The sequence below is a fragment of the Silurus meridionalis genome, chromosome 12 (assembly GCF_014805685.1).
Source record: "Silurus meridionalis isolate SWU-2019-XX chromosome 12, ASM1480568v1, whole genome shotgun sequence".
NCBI lineage: Eukaryota > Metazoa > Chordata > Actinopteri > Siluriformes > Siluridae > Silurus > Silurus meridionalis.
In genome coordinates this window covers 1,311,168-1,335,298 of record NC_060895.1, presented here as the reverse complement: position 1 = coordinate 1,335,298, position 24,131 = coordinate 1,311,168, and the positions used below count along the sequence as shown (strand labels likewise).

At 40.0% G+C, this 24,131-nt stretch overlaps 1 protein-coding gene across 1 annotated transcript in view; it reads right to left on the bottom strand.

Moving 5' to 3' along the window:
• The window catches only part of igsf11 (immunoglobulin superfamily member 11), a 54,234-nt gene extending 30,103 nt beyond the window's left edge, over positions 1-24,131 (bottom strand). The window contains exon 1 of the mRNA XM_046863582.1: positions 22,851-24,131. Coding sequence (XP_046719538.1) covers positions 22,851-22,908 — 58 coding nt within the window. The 5' untranslated portion in view covers positions 22,909-24,131. The remainder of the gene's footprint in view (positions 1-22,850) is intronic.

The window sequence follows — 24,131 nt, the reverse complement described above, 5'->3', positions numbered from 1 at the left end:
AAAAACTACACAAAAAACACACTGATGGTGAAAGAAATGAGGGAGAAAAAAAAAGTGGTTCATTTCCAGTCAGGTTAATTTGTGTTAGCTTAGCCTGAGGTGATCGCTAATGCCTCACTTAGAGGAAACCAATCACATTCCTCTCCCTCTCTCCCTCTTTCTCTCTATCATTCTCTCTATTATTCTCAAAAAGAGAAAGTTAGAAAATCTTTTTTCAGTCTTATTTTCTCTGACCATTTCTCTCTCTCTTATTTTTCATACTGCAGGAATCTGTGAAAGCAGAAGAAAGGTGAAGAGGAGGAAGTGAAATTCCACCATATTTCTTCATCTTCACTTTCCATCTCTCTGTGTTTTTTTGTTTCTTCCTGAGCCGATCAAAAGGTTTGAATGGACAGACTGATAGACGAGTGTGAGGAGAAAGTCATAGATATTATTTACGTTTAGCTACACTTCAGGAAAGTAAAGGTTCTTCTACAGGAACTTGACCTCCAGCTTTTAACACTTCAGCCTGTAAACTAAACGTGTAGCAAAACTCACGTCTGCATTTCAAAGTGAGAGAGAGAGAGGGGGTTGTCAAGAAATTGTTATAACTTCCAGACACAGGATGTCTATGTATATCTGTTTACCTTTCAATTCACTGCTACGGCTTTACATCAGTCTGTAAACTTTTGTAAAGTTATACAGAATAATGTGAAATGAATGAATGAATGCAGTCGTCTCTACACCTTTATATTCGTCTCTACACCTTTATATTCGTCTCTACACCTTTATATTCATCTGTACATCTTTACATTCGTCTGAAGGACTTTACATTCGTTTCTACAGATTTATATTCATCTGTACACCTTTATATTCGTCTCTACACCTTTATATTCATCTGTACACCTTTATATTCATCTGTACATCTTTACATTCGTCTGAAGGACTTTACATTCGTTTCTACAGATTTATATTCATCTGTACAACCTTTACATTCGTTTTTATACCTTCATATTCATCTCTAGAACTGTCTCTACAACGTTATATTCATCTGTACACCTTTATATTCATCTGTACATCTTTACATTCGTCTGTACACCTTTAAATTGGTCTACACCTTTACCTTTGTCTCTACATCTGAACATTTATAAAAGAATAAAATAATTGATAAATATTCATTAATAGAACAGCATCATTTTGAATATTTATGATATGCAAATTAGAAATGCCATCATTTCAATATCACCGTATCAAATCTGATCCACTTATTCTTTTTGTCACTTGTTACACACTTTGTAAAATAAAATGCAAGATCAGGATCTTGTAGCGGGCAGTTTTCTAGCATGAAGCTCGGTTGATTTTGTTTAGTTTTTTCCACAATTACATTTCCAGAGGAGAAACTTTTACAATAAAAAAGTAAAAGTCAATGAGTGAAATTGTGATTAGTTTACGTAATCTCGCTCAGAGCAGGAAAACACACAATCATAGTGAAGATTTACTCCAATCTCATCACCAGTTCATTACGCTAGCTTGCTAATGACTTCACCCTATAAAGTGGAATGTTAGTCGTTTTATCGTGGCTGTAGATCTGTCCAGGAAAAACTACACAAAAAACACACTGATGGTGAAAGAAATGAGGGAGAAAAAAAAAGTGGTTCATTTCCAGTCAGGTTAATTTGTGTTAGCTTAGCCTGAGGTGATCGCTAATGCCTCACTTAGAGGAAACCAATCACATTCCTCTCCCTCTCTCCCTCTTTCTCTCTATCATTCTCTCTATTATTCTCAAAAAGAGAAAGTGAGAAAATTTTTTCAGTCTTATTTTCTCTGACCATTTCTCTCTCTCTTATTTTTCATACTGCAGGAATCTGTGAAAGCAGAAGAAAGGTGAAGAGGAGAAAGTGAAATTCCACCATATTTTTTCATCTTCACTTTCCATCTCTCTGTGTTTTTTTTTTGTTTCTTCCTGAGCCGATCAAAAGGTTTGAATGGACAGACTGATAGACGAGTGTGAGGAGAAAGTCATAGATATTATTTACGTTTAGCTACACTTCAGGAAAGTAAAGGTTCTTCTACAGGAACTTGACCTCCAGCATTCAACACTTCAGCCTGTAAACCAAACATGTAGCAAAACTTCAATCTGCATTTCAAAGTGAGAGAGAGAAAGGGAGAGGGAGGTCAAGAATTTGTTATAACTTCCCGACACAGATATCAGCTCCATCCTGAATTATTCCATCAATTATGCATGAGGAGTAAATAAAACATGGCCGCCAGGCTTTCACATGAAAATGAAATGGCTTGACGGAATGTTGAGATGAAGCACTGAGCAAATCCTCCTCTTACAAATTCCACATTTATTCTCCATTCATTCATTATATCCTCCACTCTTCTTAGAAGATGTTCTACTAGATTTAGTGGAGATTTGTGAGATTTCATTCAGCCACAAGAGTGTTAGTAAAGTCAGGTACTGATGTAGGTGAGAAGGTGAGGAGGCCTGGGGTGCAGTCAGCGTTCACGTTCAATAGGGTTTAAGTTCTATAGCAGGTGATCTTCTACATCATCCAACCCATGGAACTTAAAATCATTGAATCAGATCCGTTTGTATGCAAACTTTCCTCCCTGTTGTTTTCCTTCCTGTTGATGGAACTGTGAAAACAGGAAGTGTCTTCACAGCTATGATCAGATTAGACCTGCAGAACTCATCGCCTGGGATTGTGGAGGTTCTACAAGATTTTGTGGAGATTTTACTGGAGCTCTAGAGAAGAAAGATCTTCCATTTAAACCATGGAAAGCAGATCTTCATTAGGAAGGCTTTGTGCGCAGGAGCATTGTCATGCTAGAACAGGTTTAGGTCTCCAGGGTAAAGTGAAGGAAAAATTTGTGGAACTGTATGTGGAAGAACCTCATATGGCTGGGAAAAGTCAGGTGACCCAAGATTAAGTTAAGTCAGGTACGTATGACCCTCCGTACGTATGATCTACATGTTTCACTGGTTCTCTGTTACGCTCTGATCCACCAACCTGTATTTGAATGTATTTTTCTAAAGCAGAATCGGGAGCAGCAGATGTGCAGTTATTGCTCTCTACCCGCTGGATAGCAGGAGATATGAATATTTCATAACCCTGACGTTTCTGGACCCAAAACCGGCAATAGGAAACAAAACGCTGTGTGATTAGTGACGCCGTCATCTTCCGTAAATCCTCCAAAGGAGATTTAAAAGTAAAAGTTTCTCTGGACTGTGAAGCTGAAGAGAGAAATATTCAGAATAATTTCAGGGGAAAATTAAATATTGGATTTTTTTATATTTTTACTTCTATGATTTAATAAAAATTATAATAGTTAACCCCCAAAATATTTATAAATAAATATATTTGGGTTTTTTTTGTTGTGGTTTTTTTAAATGTCTGTTTGTTCTTCACATTTTGCAGAAAGTGCTGGTTTTATTTTGCCATTTCTTTAAAATTATTTGTTTATAATACTTCATTGACATTTTCCCTATTTGTAATGAATCAGTTATGATTACTTAAATAATTACATTTAAAATATATGATTTTTGACAATATGACAGACATTTTATTTATTTATTTATTTATTTATTTATTTATTTATTTATTATCTTATTCATAATAGAATTATAAAATATATATAACACCTTTTATAATTATATACTTATACATTTTAATATTTAATGCTTAATATTATATATATAATATATAATCATATTATAATATATTTAATTTATGATTATAGTATTTTGTGATATTAATTATATATACTTTTCTAAAGAATATAAAGAAATAATATTATTAAAAAAAATATAACAGAGAAATAAACAAACGTTATGGGATATAACTTTCACATCCTGATCCTGTTCCATGCATCGTATTTCTGTTTCATCGTGTAAAAAGTTAGACGGAAACAGATTCTAAGCCACGCCCACTGTGCACGTTTCATACGTGTGTGTAAGGAAGTGACCTTTAGAATGAAGTGTGTACGTAATTAGCAAAAAGCAATGAAGAGATGAGCCTTTTATGAAGACCGACTAATACGTGATAAAGGGCATGAGATCAGTTCAACACTCACACACTCCTCTCAGAGAGAGAGAGAGAGAGAGAGAGAGAGAGAGAGAATGAGGGATTAAGGAAGAGAAAGATCTGACAGTGACAGAGAGAGGGAAAGGCGGAGAGATGGAGAGAGAGGGGGGAGACGGAGTATGATAGAGAGATGAAGAGAGACAGAGGGAGAGAAAGACTGATAGAAAGAGAGACGGAAAGAGAGAAAGAAATGAAAAGAAAGGGAGTAGGAATGAGAGATGACGAGAGACAGAGGGAAAGGGGGAGAGAAAATCAGAGATACAGAGAGAGAAAAAGAGAGAGGGAAAGAGAGAGAAAGTCCATTCAAGATTCTATAACCTCTATCAGAAAAAGAGCTAAATTAGCCACCATTACACCATGCCTGTGTGTGTGTGTGTGTGTGTGTGTGTGTGTGACTGGAATAGAAAGTGAGTAATAGCGACAGAGAGGACATTACCATTCATGTTCACGTGTTTCTGGGCGGGTTTTCGATTATATGAATGTATGAGCGCACACATACGTGCTTGTTAGCATGTCTTAGCACGTACAGTATCTGTGTGTGTGTGTGTGTGTGTGTGTGTGTGTGTGTGTGTGTGTGAACAGCTCATTTTGTCTATGCTAGCATTGATATTAACACATTACTAGTGTTTTTCAAATTACTTTAAATGAAGAAATGAAGAAAAACAACTAACGTAAAAACTATAATCATTAGAATCTAAACGTAACCGTGAAAGCTTTTAGAAATAATTACTGCAGGTTCATAGATAAAGTCTGATCAAAATCACGTTAATTATGTTTGAAGTGTCTTTAAGTTTTTAAGTGTCTTTCTCAACCTCAGGTGCTCTGAGCTCTTTTCCGTTTGTACACGTTTCTGCTACGAGCTTCAGAATCGGTGTGAATTAGTCTAATGGATATCCTCTATATTCTCTCCATTCTTTTTATTCTCTCCATTCTCTCAATTATCTCCAATCTCTCCATTCTGTCTATTCTCTCCATATTCTTTGTCTATACACTCTATGCTCTATTTTCTCTCCATACTCCATTCTCTGCATTGTCAATCTATCTATTCTTTCAAAACTCTTCATTCTCTCTATTCTCTCCATATTCTTTATTCTTTGTATACTGTATACTTTGTCTGTTTTCTTTTCTCTCTATTCTCTGCATTCTGTCCATTCTCTCTGCTCTCTCATTTATACGGATGCTTCATTATTCCGTACTGTACCACAGAAACCACTCTATTACCCCGAACCACATCACACTGTGTCCTACCCCGACCCCTACCCCCAGTCCTCCTAATCTCCATAACCTGATAATCACCTGTTAACAAGTGGATTTCTGGTGTTTACATTCACATTTTGTTTTATATCCAAAGTCAAAAGAACAACAGTTCATTAGTTCATTAGTGTCATGTCCACCATGAGCAACTCACCCCCCAGCCTCTAGGGGGCGTCTATTGTTTATTTCCTGTCTCTGTGCACAACTGATTTCAGTTTCCTCCCTAACGAGGCTCCCTATAAAACTTCAGCAGTTTCAACCAGTGTGGGTTTTATTATTTTTTTTTCTTCTTTTCCGCTGATGCTGTTGTTGTTTTATGCCATGAATTTGTTTTAGTTTTAGTTTTAGTTCCTCCCTCATTCTTGATTTTCAAATTCTTAAAGTGTTGTTTTGGTTTCAGTTATTTGAAGATGTAAAATTCTTCATAAATATTTCAAGGAAATTGTATTATTTTCACACATTTTCTAGTGAAATTGGATTTCGGTCCTTTGATGTACAGCCATTTGGGATAAATTTGTTGATTTTTAGCTAATTTTATTAGAACTACAGTACAGCTCGGCTACAAGTTTGTGAATTTTAGATATTCATATTAAAGAATCTACAGATAAAAGTTATATTATAGCAGAATTCTAGCCAGTTTGGCCTGAAAACGAAGCTAGCTAAGCGGTATGGTGTGTGTTTGTTTGTTTGTTTTGTTTATATTTTGACTGGAGTAAATATTTCTTTTACAAAATGTGCCCCAAAATAGTGACCGATTTGGGAATGTTGAAGCTACAGCAGACATTTAGTTCGAATATTGACCAGTTTGTTGAAACAAAAGTCGTGGCCGTGAGTCAAATTGTATATTAATTAAATTATATTGTTACTTATTTGGTTTAAATCAGTTGATGAGTTGAACATTTAGGGGAAAAAAAAAAAAGTACACTCTGAGATGAAGCCAGCGGTCAAACCCGGCCGACCCGAGCATGATTCGACGCCGCCTTGGCTTAGAGGTGCATGCTGGGAAGGCGGAGCACGCGTGGGAAGTGCAGTGGGGGAGATTGGAGCAGATGGCCAGGATTACACCGGCCTAAAATACTCTGCTGATTCAGAGGGAGAACCAGCCAGAAAAAAAAACGAGTGAGAGCGAGATGAAATGAATTCGCATCACGCAGTCGGTTCCAGTGAACTCAAAACATCCGAAAAGTCAACAGAAGCGAATCTTTTCACCAAATTGTTCAGAATTAGTTTCTGAGAGTTTTGTATAATTGTATAATAATTTATTCCATGCACAACTCAAGAGACTCAAAACCTGATCCAACAAATGGAAGAAAACTGAATCTTAACCTTGAGAAACGATTCTTCTGATTCAAACACTGAATTTCAAGTCATGGCAATGTTTCATCAGTAACACCAGAGACAAATCAGCACAGATCCTGGCTTCTGAAGCTGCCATAATGAGGCTTTCAAGATTACCAGACATTTTGGAAATGCTATTAAGACTATAAAAAAGAGTAATAGAAGTGTCAGCTCGCGACTCCTCAGCGGACACGACAGAATCTAATTAAGAGCGACAAATGAAATTGTCTGAAAAGTCCGAATAGATTTTGTTCTCTTTTGTGGAACTTTTGGTATTTAAAGTGAACTTGAGCTGCTGCAGAGAAGGAGGACACCATCTCCCAACACAGAAAATAAAGACCCACTAATGAGTTGCTTCATCAGACTCTGAACAAACTTCACTGAACCATAACGTGAAGCTCTGATCCGGACTGAGTGAATGATCGGGAAGAGAAGATCAGCAGATTCTCAGATTCAGATACTTTTCTGCTCAACCAGAGAGAAGAAAGAATCGCATTCTTGACCAAAATGATTCTCGCTGAATGATGGAGTGAATCCCAGTCTTGGATTTGTTAATTCAGTCAGTGGAAAGCCATAAGGGTCAGCAAGTCCTTCTCCACTGGCCTAAAGAATCACTGACTTGCATTTGAATATGTATTACATCATTCCTTTTAGTCTATTCTCTTTATTTCTAAGCGTTTCTCTCGAATGCACTGCTTTTAGGAATGTAAGCTTCTGTTTGAGTTACTGTCCAATCAGATTTCAGCTATAATGCATTTCCAGGGTCAAAGGAATCTGCTTGAGGCTTTTAGGATCCACAGTCCAGGAGCCTGGAGAGTAAAGTACATGTGGCATGAAGGCTTTTGTTTCAACCAATCAGATTTCGAGTTGGAGACACCAGGGCCATGTAGCATTTTCACGTCTTTTTGATTGGATGGACAGAGAGCATCACTAGCCATAGCTCATAAATCATGCCGCAAACTGCACAAACTCTCAGGTGGATTTAAACGCTGTTTTTTACAAGATGGACTTTTCAAGAAAAGCTGGACATGGTGAGGAAAAGTCACCAAAACAGTTCAACACGGTTCAGTTTTTTCACAAACCCTTTATACTTTCGCGTTTTCTTTCCTTTCAGTTCAAATTCCCAGGAAAATCGTAATGCACGGTAAAAATGATGGATATAAGTGAAATATTTCCTTTGTGAAGACACTGATGAGCTGGTAAAGGCTTTACTGAGGCATGGAGCATGAATCAGGTCTACGGGTTCGAGTCGATGAGCGCAGTGCCGTTTCCTTTCGGGGAACAGAATACTGGGAATTTGCTTGTATGTGGGTCTTCCTTTCAAATCCGTCTGAAATTAGCAACGTAAGAAGATGCCGGTGTTTCGGCCGGCATCCAAATGGGACGGCTCTCAGGAGCTCAAAAGTTGCCCAGAATTTCTGCTTACCGATGCGCCTTCTCCTGAACCTCACCGGTTTCTTTTCTGTGTTCAATATCGTAATATTTCATCAAAAACCGATGATTACAGGAAAGTGGCAAGAAATAAATCAGTCTATGACCTTTTTGATACCTGTGTGTGTGTGTGTGTGTGTGTGTGTGTGTGTTTTATTAATGGGAATCTCAGGAGTGTGTGTGTGTGTGTGTGTGTGTGTGTGTGTGTGTGTGTGTGTGTGTGTGTGTGTGTGTGTGAGATCATGCCTTTGAGCACAGCACAAACCCTCAGTAAATAACAATAATTAGCTGCGATGATTTGGTTAATTGTACACGTCACGCCTATGAATACGTCTCCTCTGGTATTTAAACACACACACACACACACACACACACACACACACACACACACACACACACACACGGCCAAATAATAATTAAACACAATTACATTCCCCGGAGTGATAAATGAGTCACGGAGTAAAGCTCGGTTGTGGTCCTGGGGCTGTTTTCCAGCACGGACAGTTAACCCTGATGGCTCGGCGTGATCACGTGCGAACGTCTGAGAGGCGACAAAACCATTTAACATACAGCACTGTTCATTAATAATTCACTTGATAATTAGAGGCATGTGTTTTATTTTCTATGGGTTGGTTTGTTTGTTTTTTTGCTTTGTGTTTCAGGCAAATTGCTCTAAAAGATTATATGTGGTTTTATATTCGTTATTCGTTAATATTTATTGTAATTTTATACTGTATTTTTAGTGTTTTATTGTTTTGTAGATGTGCCGCACATTTACGTGTGTGTGTGTGTGTGTGTGTGTGTGTGTGTGTGTGTGTATATATATATATATAATGTTTTACAATATATCAGCTTTTTTGAAATGTTATATAATTTAAATTATTTGAAAAATCATTTTATCTGTATCATTTAATAATTTAGTGTTTTTGCAATTTAAATATGCACACAATATTTTTACATTAAGCAAACACAAATAAACAACATGCATCAATAGACTTTCATACAGTAGGGTTTCCTGAAATAGCAGCAGATTCGAAAGCATGAACTCGATTATAAAATAGACCAATAATGGGAAGGGGGCGGAGCCTAAACAGTCAGGATGCTATGATTCGAACCTCGTCCTGTAGCTGTAGAGCTCAGCGATGAAGAACAGTCCCAGATTGCGATGTGTACATTTCCATGAGTCTGCCATATGCTGCTGTTAGTAATCTCCTAATGTTCCTCAGACTACGCACACTGTCTTCAATTAGTTTGTGTGAAAACTCGCGAGATTTATATCCGCACTACGCCGCGGGTGAGTGTGTGTGTGTGTGTGTGTGTGTGTGTGGGGGCTGTTTCATAACTTTACACATGAAATTCAAATAATTAACAAGAATGATATACGCATATGATACGTTTGCAAAACACTTACTATTACAATACCGTAAGTCATGAACTACACTGGAGACTCCTTCCATAAATGGGGGCAATTAGACGTTTTGACATCAAATTTAAAAATAAGTGCAACAGATTTTTGTGACTGAGCTGTTACTATGGAGCCAACGATGAAATGCATCTGACCACAATCCAGAAATTAAGGTGTGTAATATAATGTAGTGTAGTGTAGTGCTATATGGAGTATTATACAGTATAGTGTGTGTGTGTGTGTGTGTGTGTGTGTGTGTGTGTGTGTGTGTGTGTGTGTGTGTGTGGCATTCAGTAAGTAAAAAATTTTTTAATTTTTCCTTCATTTCTCTGAATCTTCTGGATAAAGATGTTGATGTAATAACACGTGGTGCTGTGGATTGTATTATACTGAGGACCGACTGACATCCGGACACACAAATGCACAATCGAGTGGCGAGAGAGTGAACGAGGGACGACTGGTACAGTAACGACCGAGACGGAGAATGAACTAAAACGCTCCTTCATGTGAGCTACAATACAGAGAAAAACAAACGATAAAAAAAATTACAAATAGACAATCTGGTTTCTGTAAATCATTAAAATCCCACACACACACACACACATCACACAATTCTATAGCAGAAAGTTGGAGGCTTTATATAATGTTTAAAGTTCTCGTAAATAAATTCCACCAGACGATTTCCGTTTTCCGTCCTGTATTAATACACTACAGTGAGGAACACTTTTTCGATCATTTTGTTTTATTGGATGATGTAACACGACCGGGATCGATGCGCAGCCAATCAGGAGAAAGACGGCGCTGCTCATCGCATTGGCAGGCGACAGGAAACAGTCGATGGCAGAACGGCGATCCGTCCGTGTCGCCCCGTCACGTCAGCGAGCCGAAGGATTCGCTCGATCCGCTTCCCAAATCCATGAGTGATAATTACGTTAGAACGCTGGTGGCAGGACGCTTTTAATTAAACACCAGACACAGGAAACGGAGGGAAAATCAATGATTCGGTCACTGAGGCGTGACTACGGGGTTCGTGCAGGAATAACGTGACGCGTGCTGTACTGTCAGTCATATTTATTAGTATATTATTATTACTTCGTTGTTTTTTTCTGGTGACTGTGTGAGGAATTAGCGCCGAAGTGAGAGCAGATTTTGCACGTTGTCTGAATTCGATCTACAGCTCGGTTTATAAATAATTAGGCAGCACATTCGCTCTCAGACACACGTTCAGATGGAGTACATTCCGACATACAGAACGGCCCTCGAGTCGAACCTTTTAATGAAGCTAATGAAGTGTGGTGGATCCCAAAAAAAAAAAAAAAAACAATTACACCTTTTCATTACATAGCGACAAAATGAGCAGTGGAGATTTAGACCTGTTTTGCATAAGAAACGGACGTGTTTATGGAATATTTTCCTGAGATTCTCCATCAGTACGCGATGACTTAATAAAATAATCACTTACGGCACCTTTAATGACACCATCATAAATTACACACCTGATCTAAGGTCAGTCATTATTATTAATTTCCCAGGATGTTTTAACTGTGTGTGTGTGTGTGTGTGTGTGTGTGTGTGTGTGTGTGTGGGTGATGGAGAACACTTATGGTCTATTAGTCCTCACTTTAATGGTACCTGCTGTACCGTGTGGAATGTCTTTCATTTCAGAGATGAAGATGCAATCGTTTTAGACGTCATGCAGCGACAGGGAGAGATGGAGAGAGCAGCAGGAGACTGAGAGAAAGAAGAAAAAGAAAGAGAGAGGTGGAACTGTCACACAGGCTGACAAAAAAGATCATTTCTTGGCAGGCAGCATGGTGGGAACTACCCATAATGCATTCTGTTCTCCGTCGGTACACACACAATTCTACTGATATACTGTCTATAAACTCATTTCTTTCGATTTCGTCTCTTTTGCCTTTAAATCGGTGAGAATTCCAACCAATTATGGAGCTAAACAATGGAGCCTCTTAAAAGCACGTCTGTTACCATAGATACAGGCATGTGCTGGCACCGAGCCCAGGGTTCCGACCGAGCGACAGCAAGCGCTCTGCGGTTTCACCCTGCGATTCGGCCGCCGTTCAACCTTCCTGCGTTCACACCTGCCCTTCCTTTTACCTGCGTTTTCAGTTTTCAAGGAACAAACTCTCCTTCATTTGTTGATTAAGGGAAATGCACTATTTCCTCGTGATTCCGGTAAAAAAAAATCACAATGACGAGACCGTAAATGCGTAATGATCCCACAGCGTGGACGTGAGAAATCTTCTCGTGTGTATTTAGTTGAAGGTTTATGTTTTTAGTGCCACAAAAAAAGACAGATTTTGATGATGAGGGCAGTAAAAAAAAGCAAAGCCAAAAATGGCAGTGTAAATGCTGCAGTGACACGTCAGTGTGTGTGTGTGTGTGTGTGTGTGTGTGTGTGTGTGTGTGTCGTCAAGAGGTTTTGGAGAATAATCCAGGGCTTCAATCACACAGTCACACTTTCTGACGATTGCAGATGCCCAGGCTCTTGAGTCAAAGTGAAATCCTTCACTGCTATTGATTATTTTATTTTTTCTTCCTTTTGAAGCAAATGAGGAAGAAAAAAAGCTCATGGGCCACTAAACTACAGGTAATTGAGTTTAGCATCAGCATCAGCACATCAATAAAAACTTTGAAAGCTCTGCTCAGGGGACGAAAAAATCCTGCTCTCCACACCATTTTCAAATCAAAACCATGGATCCAGTCTTCAAACGAGTTTCAAGTCTCATCCAATGTGATTGATTGATTTATTTAAAGACCTTCACTGTCAATTCCACATGTTCACCAGGTTCACCGGGAAGCAAATATTCACCAATAGTGTTGGAAGTCTATGTAGCAGGGTTACCAAAAGTTAATACAGGAGATCGTCCTTGCATGAAGTTTCTGTACCTGGATGATCTTGATCAGTAACTTCAGCCAGAGTAGAAAAGCATGAGAAATTATTTCAGAAGAAAGACTTCATAGAAAGTCACTTGAAGTTCAAGGTCAAGCCTGATACATGCTTCAGAAATATCCCAGGGTCACAAGTAGGGATCTAACGATTGGATCATTTTAGTGACTTGGTTCTTTAAATCTCCTTCATGAAAATTAACGAATCTTTTTATGAGTCATTTAGTTCATTTCCACGAGAGTCACGTGATAAAAGAACAAACGACTCGGACTATAAGAGAGTCGAGGGATGAACTACCCCACTCTGTTTCTGTTCATAACCTACGGAGATTTTGCGATGCCTTGCGGAAAATGAACGAATCACTCTTTGAGACGACTCGTTCTTCTGAGTCGCATTAAAGACTCGTTCAAAACAAACTTATTGTTCAGGATCAACTCATCACTAATCACAGGGTTTTTTTTTTTCTCCATTAGAGATGTACTGTTACAGAAACTTCAAACCAGGTTGATCATCTTGATCAAGAACCCTCAAGGTCAGACAAGGGCAAGAAGGGTAGTTTGGGGGTAAAGGGTTGGTAGGAGGGCAATAGCAAGAGTTCAACAGACTACAATATGTTTTTCCCCCTCAGGAGCCATACTTTGCTTCCAGGTTGAGCTTTTGTGATAATTTTTTGGTTTGAGCTGTCAAGGTCATTCAGGCTCTGGTCTCAAAGCTGATGTCTGGAGCTTTTTTTTTGCCAATGTAGAGTCTTGTACATGCTTCAGAAATGTAAAATAATATAAAATGTTTTTTTTTTTCCTTCTCAAGCAGATGGATATTGCTACAAATACAAGCTTCTATCCAGGCATTTTTCTCGATCGAGAACTCTCAAGGTCATTTAGGAACTGGTCTGTCTGGTGTGTTGCTTTTGCGGGTTGAGGGTAAAGTATGAACGAGTGAGCGATGACCTTTCAAAGTGCGGAGGCTTCTCATAAAGCTTCATCTTCACTTCTCAAAGAAATCACGCTGTAGGATGGAACCTGCTGAAGCTTTGAGGACGTGATAAAAACACTGATCACATGCTTTTGTTCCTGTTCAGTTCTAACACACTTGATCTCGCTTCAGTGATGTATGGGGTCATTAAATTGCCAGGTGAAGTGTGTGTGTGTGTGTGTGTGTGTGTGTGTGTGTGTGTGTGTGTGTGAGTTTAGGATTCAATCGTTGCAAGATGGCAGGTCTTTACCAGAAGAGCAGGTGACCATTCCATGAAAAGATGGCAGACAATGTTAATTACCCCCACACACACCCCCTACAGTGCAATTACCTCCAGGCATTTATGACTGTCGCTCTGTATTTGAGATGAAACCTATTGTAGGTATACCTGCAGTAATCTGACAGAAGAGCACACGTGAGAAGGGTTAACGTTTGCACGTTCTTGGGAGAACGAACCGCACGGAAATGCAGCGGACGAAAATACAAGGTTCATATACAGGCTTGTAAAGCTGGCACCGTTTGCACATGGCTATGGGACCTGAAGATCCCTCAGCCAGCATTCAACTTTCCATTTCAATCCCTCCACACATGGTTCCTCTCCCACTTTCTCCAGCTTCTTCCTTCTCCTCTGAGCCTTGTTGTAACTTAATAGGAAAATTATAGTCCTTCTTTTCTCTCAGGCAAACTTTATCTGGTTTCTAACAGATTCCAAACTTCCAACCCTGCACAATTTTCTGCCGTTCTTCTCGTAAAGCTAAACCTTCACTGTTCCCAGGTATTTACTTTCTCCAAAAATGAGCGTCCATTCTCTTTACCTCAAGCTATTCATCTCCTTCGTTTTTCCTTTTCTTGGTTCACACCACTCAGCGAGGTTCTCCTGAGACGTATCCCAGATTAAACCACAACGAACATTAATCATTAATCGACTGACCTGGTAATAGTCGTCATGCGTAATTAATTTAACGCTAAATGAGCTTCGCCTGCATTTTAAGCTCAAGGGCGTCGTTCTTCCACAGCAATGTTTCTGTTGTAGAAGCGAACGCGAGCGAGGACGAGTGTCCAAACAGGAGATGGTACTACCACGTGAACAGTTACATCACAACCTTAAACCACGGCCGCTTCGACACAATTATTCTACTCATACAGAATTCGTGATCACTAATGAGGTCAGTATTTAATACGCTGTTTTTCAGCTGGTTTTATTTTTAATAAAACGTCATATTTTAAATGATCGTATCATCACGAAAAGCATTGCCACCCCATCTGCCACCCCAGAACTGCTATCTTAATGTATACATAAAAATGTAATGAGTTTCCTCAACCAATTTACAGCAGCCACGCTCGAGAAGACAAAGAAAAAACACTAAATTAACTATTAAAGCGAAGTCCGAACACATTCAGTGCAACCAGCTGATCACAAACAAATGACTCAACATGGCCCTTTTAATGAATCGAAGCTTTTGTATAAATATACATTATTTATATATGTAATTATTATAGTTCATTTTGATATATTTACATGTATTAATAAATACCTCCATTACTTGTATTCGTTGTTATCACGAGTTCCATATACACACTGGGAGTGTAATAGCTTATAAAACTAACATGTCTATGAGCTGATATCATATGATACCCCTTCATTCCGTCTGCCATTGTTTTCTTCCCGAATTTTACACTCTACTCCTCGATTTTCTTTAATTTCCATTTCTCATCAAGCCTCTCTCAGGGTGTCGGGTAGAAACGTGGCTTATGGACCGAACGTGGGTCTGTGTTTATCTAATGACATTTTCTACAGTATCAAATGACAATGATGGAAAACATCCAATATTCGCATCTGAGATCACATTTTTTTAATTTAAGTAAAGCCATAAAAGGGATTTTGCACTTTTATAAAGTGGTGTATTGGTGTTGCGGAACAACCGGCAATGAACGCATCGATGCTACTGAACCTTCATGTCTCCAGTAACTGCTGAGAATAAGAAGAAATGCTGGTGAGGGAATGTGTGTTTATTGCTGCTATAACAGGTTCGTTTTTTGGACGAACCTTACGATGTAACAAACTAATAAAGTACATTTTGGTCATTAAATAAAATCGAAACAAATTTCTTGCGTAAATATCATGTGTATGTTCTCCTTCTTGCCTTGCCGGAGTGTCCACGGAGCCTAGAGACGAGAATCAAGTAGTGTGTGTTGTACATGACCTTTTCTGAACCTCATATACAAAAGCATGTCCTGCAGCAGATCTCTGTTCACGCTGCATGAAGACTATTTTCAGGTTAGTAATTGGGCCCAGAGAAGCCCGGCGTCGGCTCGGTGACACTTCGGCGTCCGCAACAAACGTGTGATGTATGTGAAAAACGTATAGAGGGAGAGAAAGAGGGAGAGAGTTGGTGTCGTTCCTTTAGATTGCATCTGGTTTACATTTAAACCCTGTTAATGCTCTGCATTTCGTGGTTTCAGACACCTCCAGCACCGATCTCTTTGTCCTGACGAGTTATCATCTACGATAATCCAGAGCACGCGGATTAGGTCACGAATTAGCAGCTAGCGCAGACTGATCACGTTGTGTTATCAGTCAATGGAACAGTCACTAAGTAGGGATTTATCTCCATTTCATTATTAGCCAAATGGTATCATCGCAATTTGCTGCGATTTTACAGTTGGGACTTCAGACGTTGTTTTTTTTTCGTTATATTCATGTAAATGGAAATCCTGTGAGTCAGCGTCAGAGCCCCGGCGTGTCCCGGCTCCTCGTCTCGAGAACAGGGCTTTCCTTTGTTTCCACTGGAAGATAGACGAGCGCACTGGCATGCTAATAAGACACAACAAAGCGACCTGGGACGGCCGTCGCCACGGCAACCGGCCCCAGCACCACGACGCCGATGCATTCAGGACGCATTTGTTATGAGCCTGTGGGCTTTTTTTTCTTTTTTAACACCGATTCACATCCAGCACGAGAACAGATCACAAATAAAAAAATCTAATAAACCCCCAGGGGAACGTTTTCGCTTGGGAAATGCACAAACGCTAACATGCGCTCTGAGAGAAAGAAAAAGAAAGAAAAAAAATAAGAAAAGGTGCTTTTATATTTGTCACATGTACTTTAAAGCACAGTGAAATTATTATTAATTAAATGATGTTGGGAAGCTAAGTTCAGAGCACAGGGTCAGCCATGATACGCACCTCTGGAGCATAGAGGGCTAAGGGCCTTGCTCAAGGGCCCCAAGCGTGGCAGCTCGGTGATACAAGGGCCTGAACCCCCAACCATCCAATCAGTAACCCAGAGACACAAAAACAACTGCTCTTACCCAAATAAATACATGTACATCATTACTGGGGTAGAGGTGAGAAACTACCGAGAGAAAAATAACCTGCTTTAATACATAAATAAGTAAAAAAGTAATAAATGTAATAAATAAAAATAAGTGATGAACTGATCAAAGCCTGATTAACTCTAACCTGCATCACGTTATTTCTCTTTAGTGCAAGTAGTGTAGGAAGAGAGTTTTAATAATAATAATAATAATAATAATAATAATAATAATAATAATTGCAATGTATACATAGAATTTTTGTTTCATTCGTTCAATAATTGTGGTGATTTAAATAATTTTTTAAATCTTATAAACGATTTTTTTCAGTTTGTTTAATGAGTGAAAAAATATTTATTTACTGTGAGTAATTTTACTTCTAACAAAAAACTTGCCGCATTGGTTTTTGTTTAGTTTGAAGCTATTTTTTATTTTACTTTTCTGTCAAAAGAAGTGTGTTTTTTTTTTTTTTTTTTTTCTCCACTCTCAAATATCGAGACACATAAAGGGCAATAAAATTGTATTATTATTTATGTTAGTAAGACAGATATTACTATTTACTTATTAATTAATTACTTCTTGATTTTTTTGTTTGTTTGTTTGTTTAGTTAGGGGATATATAACATTTATTTATTATTATTTATTGTTTTTTTTTTTTCCTTTGCAGATTTTATTTAATGTGGATTTTGAAATTTTGTTCAGTTATTAATTTATTTTATTTTTTTACTTTCTTAATGCAGTTTTTTGTAAAGAATGAGTGGTTGAAGTTTGAGGTTCTCAGCAGGCTGAAATACAGACGGTGTGATTCTGAGAATCTGGTGTTGGAGATCTGACGCTCTTTTGTCTCTAGTTCTGTTTGAGACTTTCTCAGAGCGAACTCCTGGGAGATGTGAATGTGAGAGACATGAGAATAAAGTGTACTCTGTGTGTGTGTGTGTGTGTGTGTGTGTGTGTGTGTGTGTGTGTGTGTGTGGTAACACACACTGCATGGCAGTTTCACTGTCTTACTTCTTTTATTTGACTCTGTATAATAATTTCTTGGAGAATCAGGACTGGGAAGAGACTCAGGACAGTGGGGAGACAATTAGGACACTGGGGCATGGGGAAAGGACTGAAGGAATGGCAGGTGAGATGTTCTCCTCCTTCTCCTACACCAGACTGTGTAGTTAAAAATTGAGGCGGAAAACTTGGTGTGTGTGAAAGTGAGCTGTAAATTTTAACTACAGTGAAATACAGTAAATGTAGCTTTAAATTAGAAATCAGTGTGGAATTGATGGTGTGTGAGAGGAGTACTGTAATCTATACACACGCATACATGGCTAATCTATAGTGTGTAACACACACACACACACACACACACACACACACACACACACACACACACACACGTGAACAAATAAAAGCCATTTCTGTCAGTGGAAGATTATAGACTAACAGGACAGACTGCCGCACATGAATAAACGATACACACATACTACACTCAGTGTGTGTGTGTGTGTGTGTGTGTTTCACGATGCCTGAGTGAGGAAGCAATAGACAGCAATAATAGGGCAATTTGCAGTGTACAGATGGGGTCTATGGCCTTAGTCATTCCATGTGAAATTACAGCGCAGTGTATAGACACACACACACACACACACACACACACACACACACAGAGTGATGCTGAAGGTAAAATGCAGGTACTACAAGCTCAGGTGCTGCACCTCATCTCCTTGTAAGGATATTTGAAGAACAGCAGGTGTTTTATTGCTCCGCCCACATTAGACTTTTATTCAGTAGAGAACAATGAGACAGTTTTTATCTGCTTACTGTTACATTTAGATTATTTTTTTGTTATGGAAGCTCTAAACTCTGTGTGTGTGTGTGTGTGTGTGTGTGTGTGGTAATGAACAGATTTTGAGACTGATACAGGAGGACAGACTGGTGGCTCATGAATTACATATGGCCGCCTGATGGAGGGAATTACTGACACGTCCTTCTGCAAAATTCATCTTTTACCCGTGTGACAAACACACACACACACACACACACACACACACACACACACAAACATCTTAGATATTCGTTCGAATGGTTGAGGGTCAACATAAGTTATATTTACTGATTTATTTATATATATAAGTCAAATAAATTAGAAACCCAATCTACAGACTAGGGTCAAAAGTATGTGGACACCTGGGTGAACAAGTCGAGTGTCCCAGTACTTTTGGAACCTGTTTTTGTGAAATTGTGAAGACTGTAAAAATAAGGAAGTGTTCAACAGAAATTCCAGGTCTGTGTGTAAAAAGAAGAATAAAAAGTGTGTGTGTGTGTGTGTGTGTGTGTGAGAGAGAGAGAGAGAGAGAGAGATTGGTTTAGCCTGATCGTTTTGGAGCTGTGAGCGATGAAGAAAACGACATTAGCAGCAGTGTGAAATTATTACCTTGGTGTATTTTTAGAGCGCTGCAGTCACAATGCTTTATGAAAGAAACTGCCTGGCTGCTGTGTGTGTGTGTGTGTGTGTGTGTGTGTGTGTGTGTGTGTGTGTGTGTGTGTGTGTAGCATTAACACATTATATGACCTACATACATTGTACAAACAGTGTTGCCAAAAGTATTGGAACACCAGACTTCTCCAGCAAACTCCACGGAGTTGTACAGGACGTCCTTGGATGCAGTAGCATGGAATTTTCCCTTCACTTGATCGAGGAGATCCAAACCTGTTTCATCATGAGAAGACATAGCCAGCTCCATAAAGATCTTTCCATGGGTTGGAAGTGTGTCTCCTACTATAAACCTTATTGGGATGAATGTGAACGCTCATCATCTCTACATTAGTATCTGATTTTTATCCATAAGGGTGTTAAAATGTCACACAAATCTTCACAAAATCTAGTGGAACTTCTTCCCAGAAGAGTGGAGCTTATTATAGCAGGCAAATGGAGACTCAGTGTGGAATGAGCACAAATCTCACACAATCTTTTAGCCCTATAGTGTCACTCGGACATTATAGAAACGTGGACAGTAATTATCGCTCGTCTCACGAACACGTCAAAGTATGAAAGTGATCTAACGCACACACACACACACACACACACACACACACACACACAAGCAAGTTTCGATTCCTATACACTTCCTTCTCCTTCCTCTTCCTCTCATGTGCTTCCTCGTGCCCTTAACACTCCTAATGGTCTTTTAATTTTTTTTTTGGGGGGTGGTGGTTATTTTTAGCTAAAGATAATCGAGGTGGAAACTCCCATCTGTCCCCTGTCCAGGCCAGCTGCTCCGCTTTTCTTTTTCAACAAGATAAAAAAAATAACATGAACATGCAGTGGGGGGGGGGGACATGCAGTGGGGGTGTTTCAGGATGAAAGGCACGAGGGACATATGAGCGCTAAGTGCTAGCTTGGAGCGCAGCAGATGTTTTTGAGCTGTAGGTGTTCGGGATGTCATGTGATGTTCAGCACTTATAGGCGTCAATCTGTTTCCTGGACCAGTCCTTCAGTTCATGACTTCCATCCCAAAAAAAAAAAAAAAAAAGAGGGCGAAGATGTGAAACGGATTACAAACCAGGACGTTGCTTCGTCTCTGGTTTGTGGGCGGAAGTCAATGCGTCCGTGTGTTTCAAAATGTATCTGTAATCACATTGAAGGACGTTGCTGAGTCCTCCTCGAGGATTCACGCAATGCTACACTGTGCACGCACGCACACACACACACACACACACACACACACACACACACACATCAATAATCTCTGGTGTCTCTCAGGATCTCAGATAAGATCTTGATGAAAAGCTTCAAACTTTGATTCCTGTCCTGTCTCGGAGTTTACAGTAGATTTCCTCGTGTCCTCATGTCTCAGTCCGCTCACGTCCTCGTGAACTCGTCCTTCCTTCGCTCTTCCTGTCCTGCGCCTCTCCGTTAATGGCAGCAGATGCAAAATTAATGGCACCGGCTCAAAGTGAGAGTGACAGCTGAAGAGGAACGACTCGGCAGATGAGATGAGCGAAGTTAAGGATCAAGAGTTTGCCAGCAATCTGGTAGAAGGTCAGGTTTGAGTTTACAGATGTGCTTTCCAGATGTTCACACCTTTTTAATCGGGGTAGAGATCCCAAACAAACCGATTTTCTAATGTTTCTCCTGAACAAACATTGCTTCAGGTCAAACCGATGATTGGTTTCGGTTCTCATGAGCATCACGGTGATCAGGTTTCATCATCATCTGTAGCTTGATGGTGAGTTTATCAGCCTTCAATTGGTGGATTTTAGTCTGGTGTCATAGCAACAGCACTCAAATATTTGTTTCTGTGAGAACTTCATTTACTGTGGCACTAAAGACTCAGATCTTGTTGGTCAATTTCTTTCTTGATGTCAGGATCACCTTCTTATGCTACACATTGGGTCTGATCCAATATTATCTACCAATACAACAGAACAATATGAAGGAACCTTGAGGAACCTTGTATCCTGTGGTTTCTTAGCATGCTAAGCTACTTCAGCTAGCTAGTTGTTAGAATGCTAATCAGAACCACATCTTCATCGATGGTCACTTTATGATCGGTTGGTGGAAACATTGACCATGAAATTGAACTTATTTGGCTTTGACCTCAAGGCTTTGTACAGTGTTTGTTGAAGATCATCGCTGTACCTGATCATGGAGCTAGCATGCGTTAAAAAGTAGCTCCGCTTTCACTTTGGTTCACTGCGGATTGAATAAAGATCCAAAAATCTCTCGTCGGATAAATCCTGTAGCTTCAGGATGGGAAATGTTTGAGATATCGAGCACATCAGATTAATTAGTATAGAATCCCAGCGCAGCAGGTCACAGAGTGGAGAGAAATCGATAAACCAGCAAACAAGACAGTCGACAAAACCTCAGGCTTCTCGATCATGTTCCAGTTTGGAGTTTTTCATCGATTTTGGGGCGAAAAAAAAAAGAATGTTAAGAAATTGCTAAGAAGCCGAATTTCAAGATCAGATCTAAGCGTGAGATCATTAGAGAGAAGCACAGTGCAGGAACTTCAGATGTCTCCGATGGTCTGAACTCTAAAGCTCAGGTTTTTTGCTGGACTGATGTTCTTAAAGAATAGAAAATACAGTAGGAGGCCAAAAGTTTGATCTCCTGAGCATCAGATTTGCTTTTTGTTCAACTACAAGCGTGTTAGTAAAGTCAGGTACTGATGAAGGTGAGGTGAGAAGACCTGGAGTGCAGTCAGCGTTCACATTCATCATGTTCAACAGGGTTGAGGTCAGAGCTCTATATATAGCAGGAGATCTTCCATACACTTCCAACCCATGGACAGCAGATCTTTATGGAGCTGGATTTGGGCACAGGGTTTGCATTGTCACCCTGAAAGAGGTTTAAGTCTCCTAGTTCAAAGAAAATTATTCATGCTGCAAAGATGTTTCTCCAAGTTTGTAGAAACAGAGCGTGGAGGAACCACACATTAGTGAAAAAGTGAGGTGGACATCTGACTATACTTTTGTTCTCTATGTTCTCCTCATGGTTTCAGAATAAAACTACAAAAAAAAGAATATATACGTAACACACAACTAATCTGATCAAATCCAGAACAGGTCACGTGATGACTTACACAAATCTCTACTTCTTGTTTTATATATATAAAAAAAAAAACTAACAATGATGCACAGTATTGGTCACGTGACGAGGTGCTACAACTTTCCTTCGTTCTTCTGCACCACGCTTCAGCCTGCATGCACGTCGGATCCCGCGTTAAAACCACGAGCTGCAAGCACGAGCTTTAGAGATCTCATCACATGGTTTGCAGAGCTCCTCGTTTCTTTCTTTCTTTTCTTTTTTTTTTAAAGCGTCTGAAGAAAGGATTACAGGATCCACATGCACGCGCCGTCTGGCTCTTCAGGGTTTGTAGAGGTCCAGCATTCACAACACACACACACACACACACACACACACACACACACACACACGAGACAACATACAACCTTGCCACGCGTGGCCTCGTGCAACTTTCAGATCTTTATTACCAGCCTGACTGCAACTCTTTGCAACCTCTCTCTCTGCACCTGGAAAAAGATCTCAGCGCGCGCGCACACACACACACACACCTTTATTCCTTACAGCAGACTCCCTCTCAGGGTTCCTATGCCATGCATGGACTTGGAATTAACCAGAAATCCCAGACCTTCCTTACCTTCTTCCGTGCACAGGAGCGCGAGCCATGCAATCCAGAAACTGTGAGAGTTCAGCATCGTTCCTGGATCTGTTTTTTTTTTTATTATTTTTCTCCTCTTTCCTTCTGTAGCGTTGATCTGGAATTCGGATGGATGAAATCAGTGCGTCCGGAGTTTTTTCTCTGGCTTTGGAAACAACACACGCACCGCACGCGCTCGCAAGTCTTTTGTCACGCAGCAGCGTCTTTTCATTCCAGAAATAAAAATGAGAAGAAGAAGAAAAAGAAGAAGTGCAGCAGCAGCACCACGTCAAGGCGCCGCATTCCTGCGCCACTCGGATCTCCTCGCGCTCCTCCTGCTTCTCTCCTGCATCTCACCGGAGCGCTGATGATGTTCTCCTCCTCCTTTTGTCCGCCACTCCGGTGGCTCCGCGCATGTCCGCCGCACGAGGCACGGATTTATTTATTTTTTGCAAAATATTAATAATGGTTATCGTTATTACTGTTCCCTACTCAAAGAGAAACCGGACGAGACCCCGCGCGTGAGCGTGAGACGGTGCATGGCCGTGCGTCCTGACCGCGCGCGCTCTTGGTCCGCTGTGCCGAGAGGCGCGCGCCGTCCCGGAGACCGAGTCTTTCTCTTTTTTCTCTGCTCTCTCGGTCCTGCCGCTGTTGCCGTGGAGACGCCGGTGACGCCATCGGAAGGAAGGGCTGGGGTCGAAGGAGGAGCGGAAAGGACGCCATCATGTGGCGACGGAGAGAAAAACCTTTTCGGGAAACCTTATTTCTCCACCCATACAGTATGAGGTTCTTCACATTCCCAAAAATGCTCCTACAGGCTTAGGGCACACACTTGTATCAGATGTCTCTGGATGCTGCATGAACTTTCCCCTTCACCTAAACTAGGAGACCCAAAACTGCTCCAGCATCACAATGTTCCTGTGCACAAAGCCAGATCCATGAAGATCTGCTTTCCATTGGTTGTACCTGGTGGATGATCTCCTGCTATAGAGCTCCAACCTGCACCCCACGAAAATAATGGAGCTCGTTCTAATAGCAACCTGGGACTGAATGTGTAATGAGATGTTCAAGAAGAACCACAAAGCAGTTTAATGTTCAGGTGTCCACAAACTTTTGGCTGTAGAGTGAAAGTTCTGACCTGGAAATGATTTCTGATTGGTTCTTGATTGATTTTTATTTGTTTGAATTTGAGAGATTAAAGAAATGGATGATGAATGAAGATGTTGATATTACATATTAAAATCCTTCTGATTGACTCGGATTCTGTCCAATCACAGACCT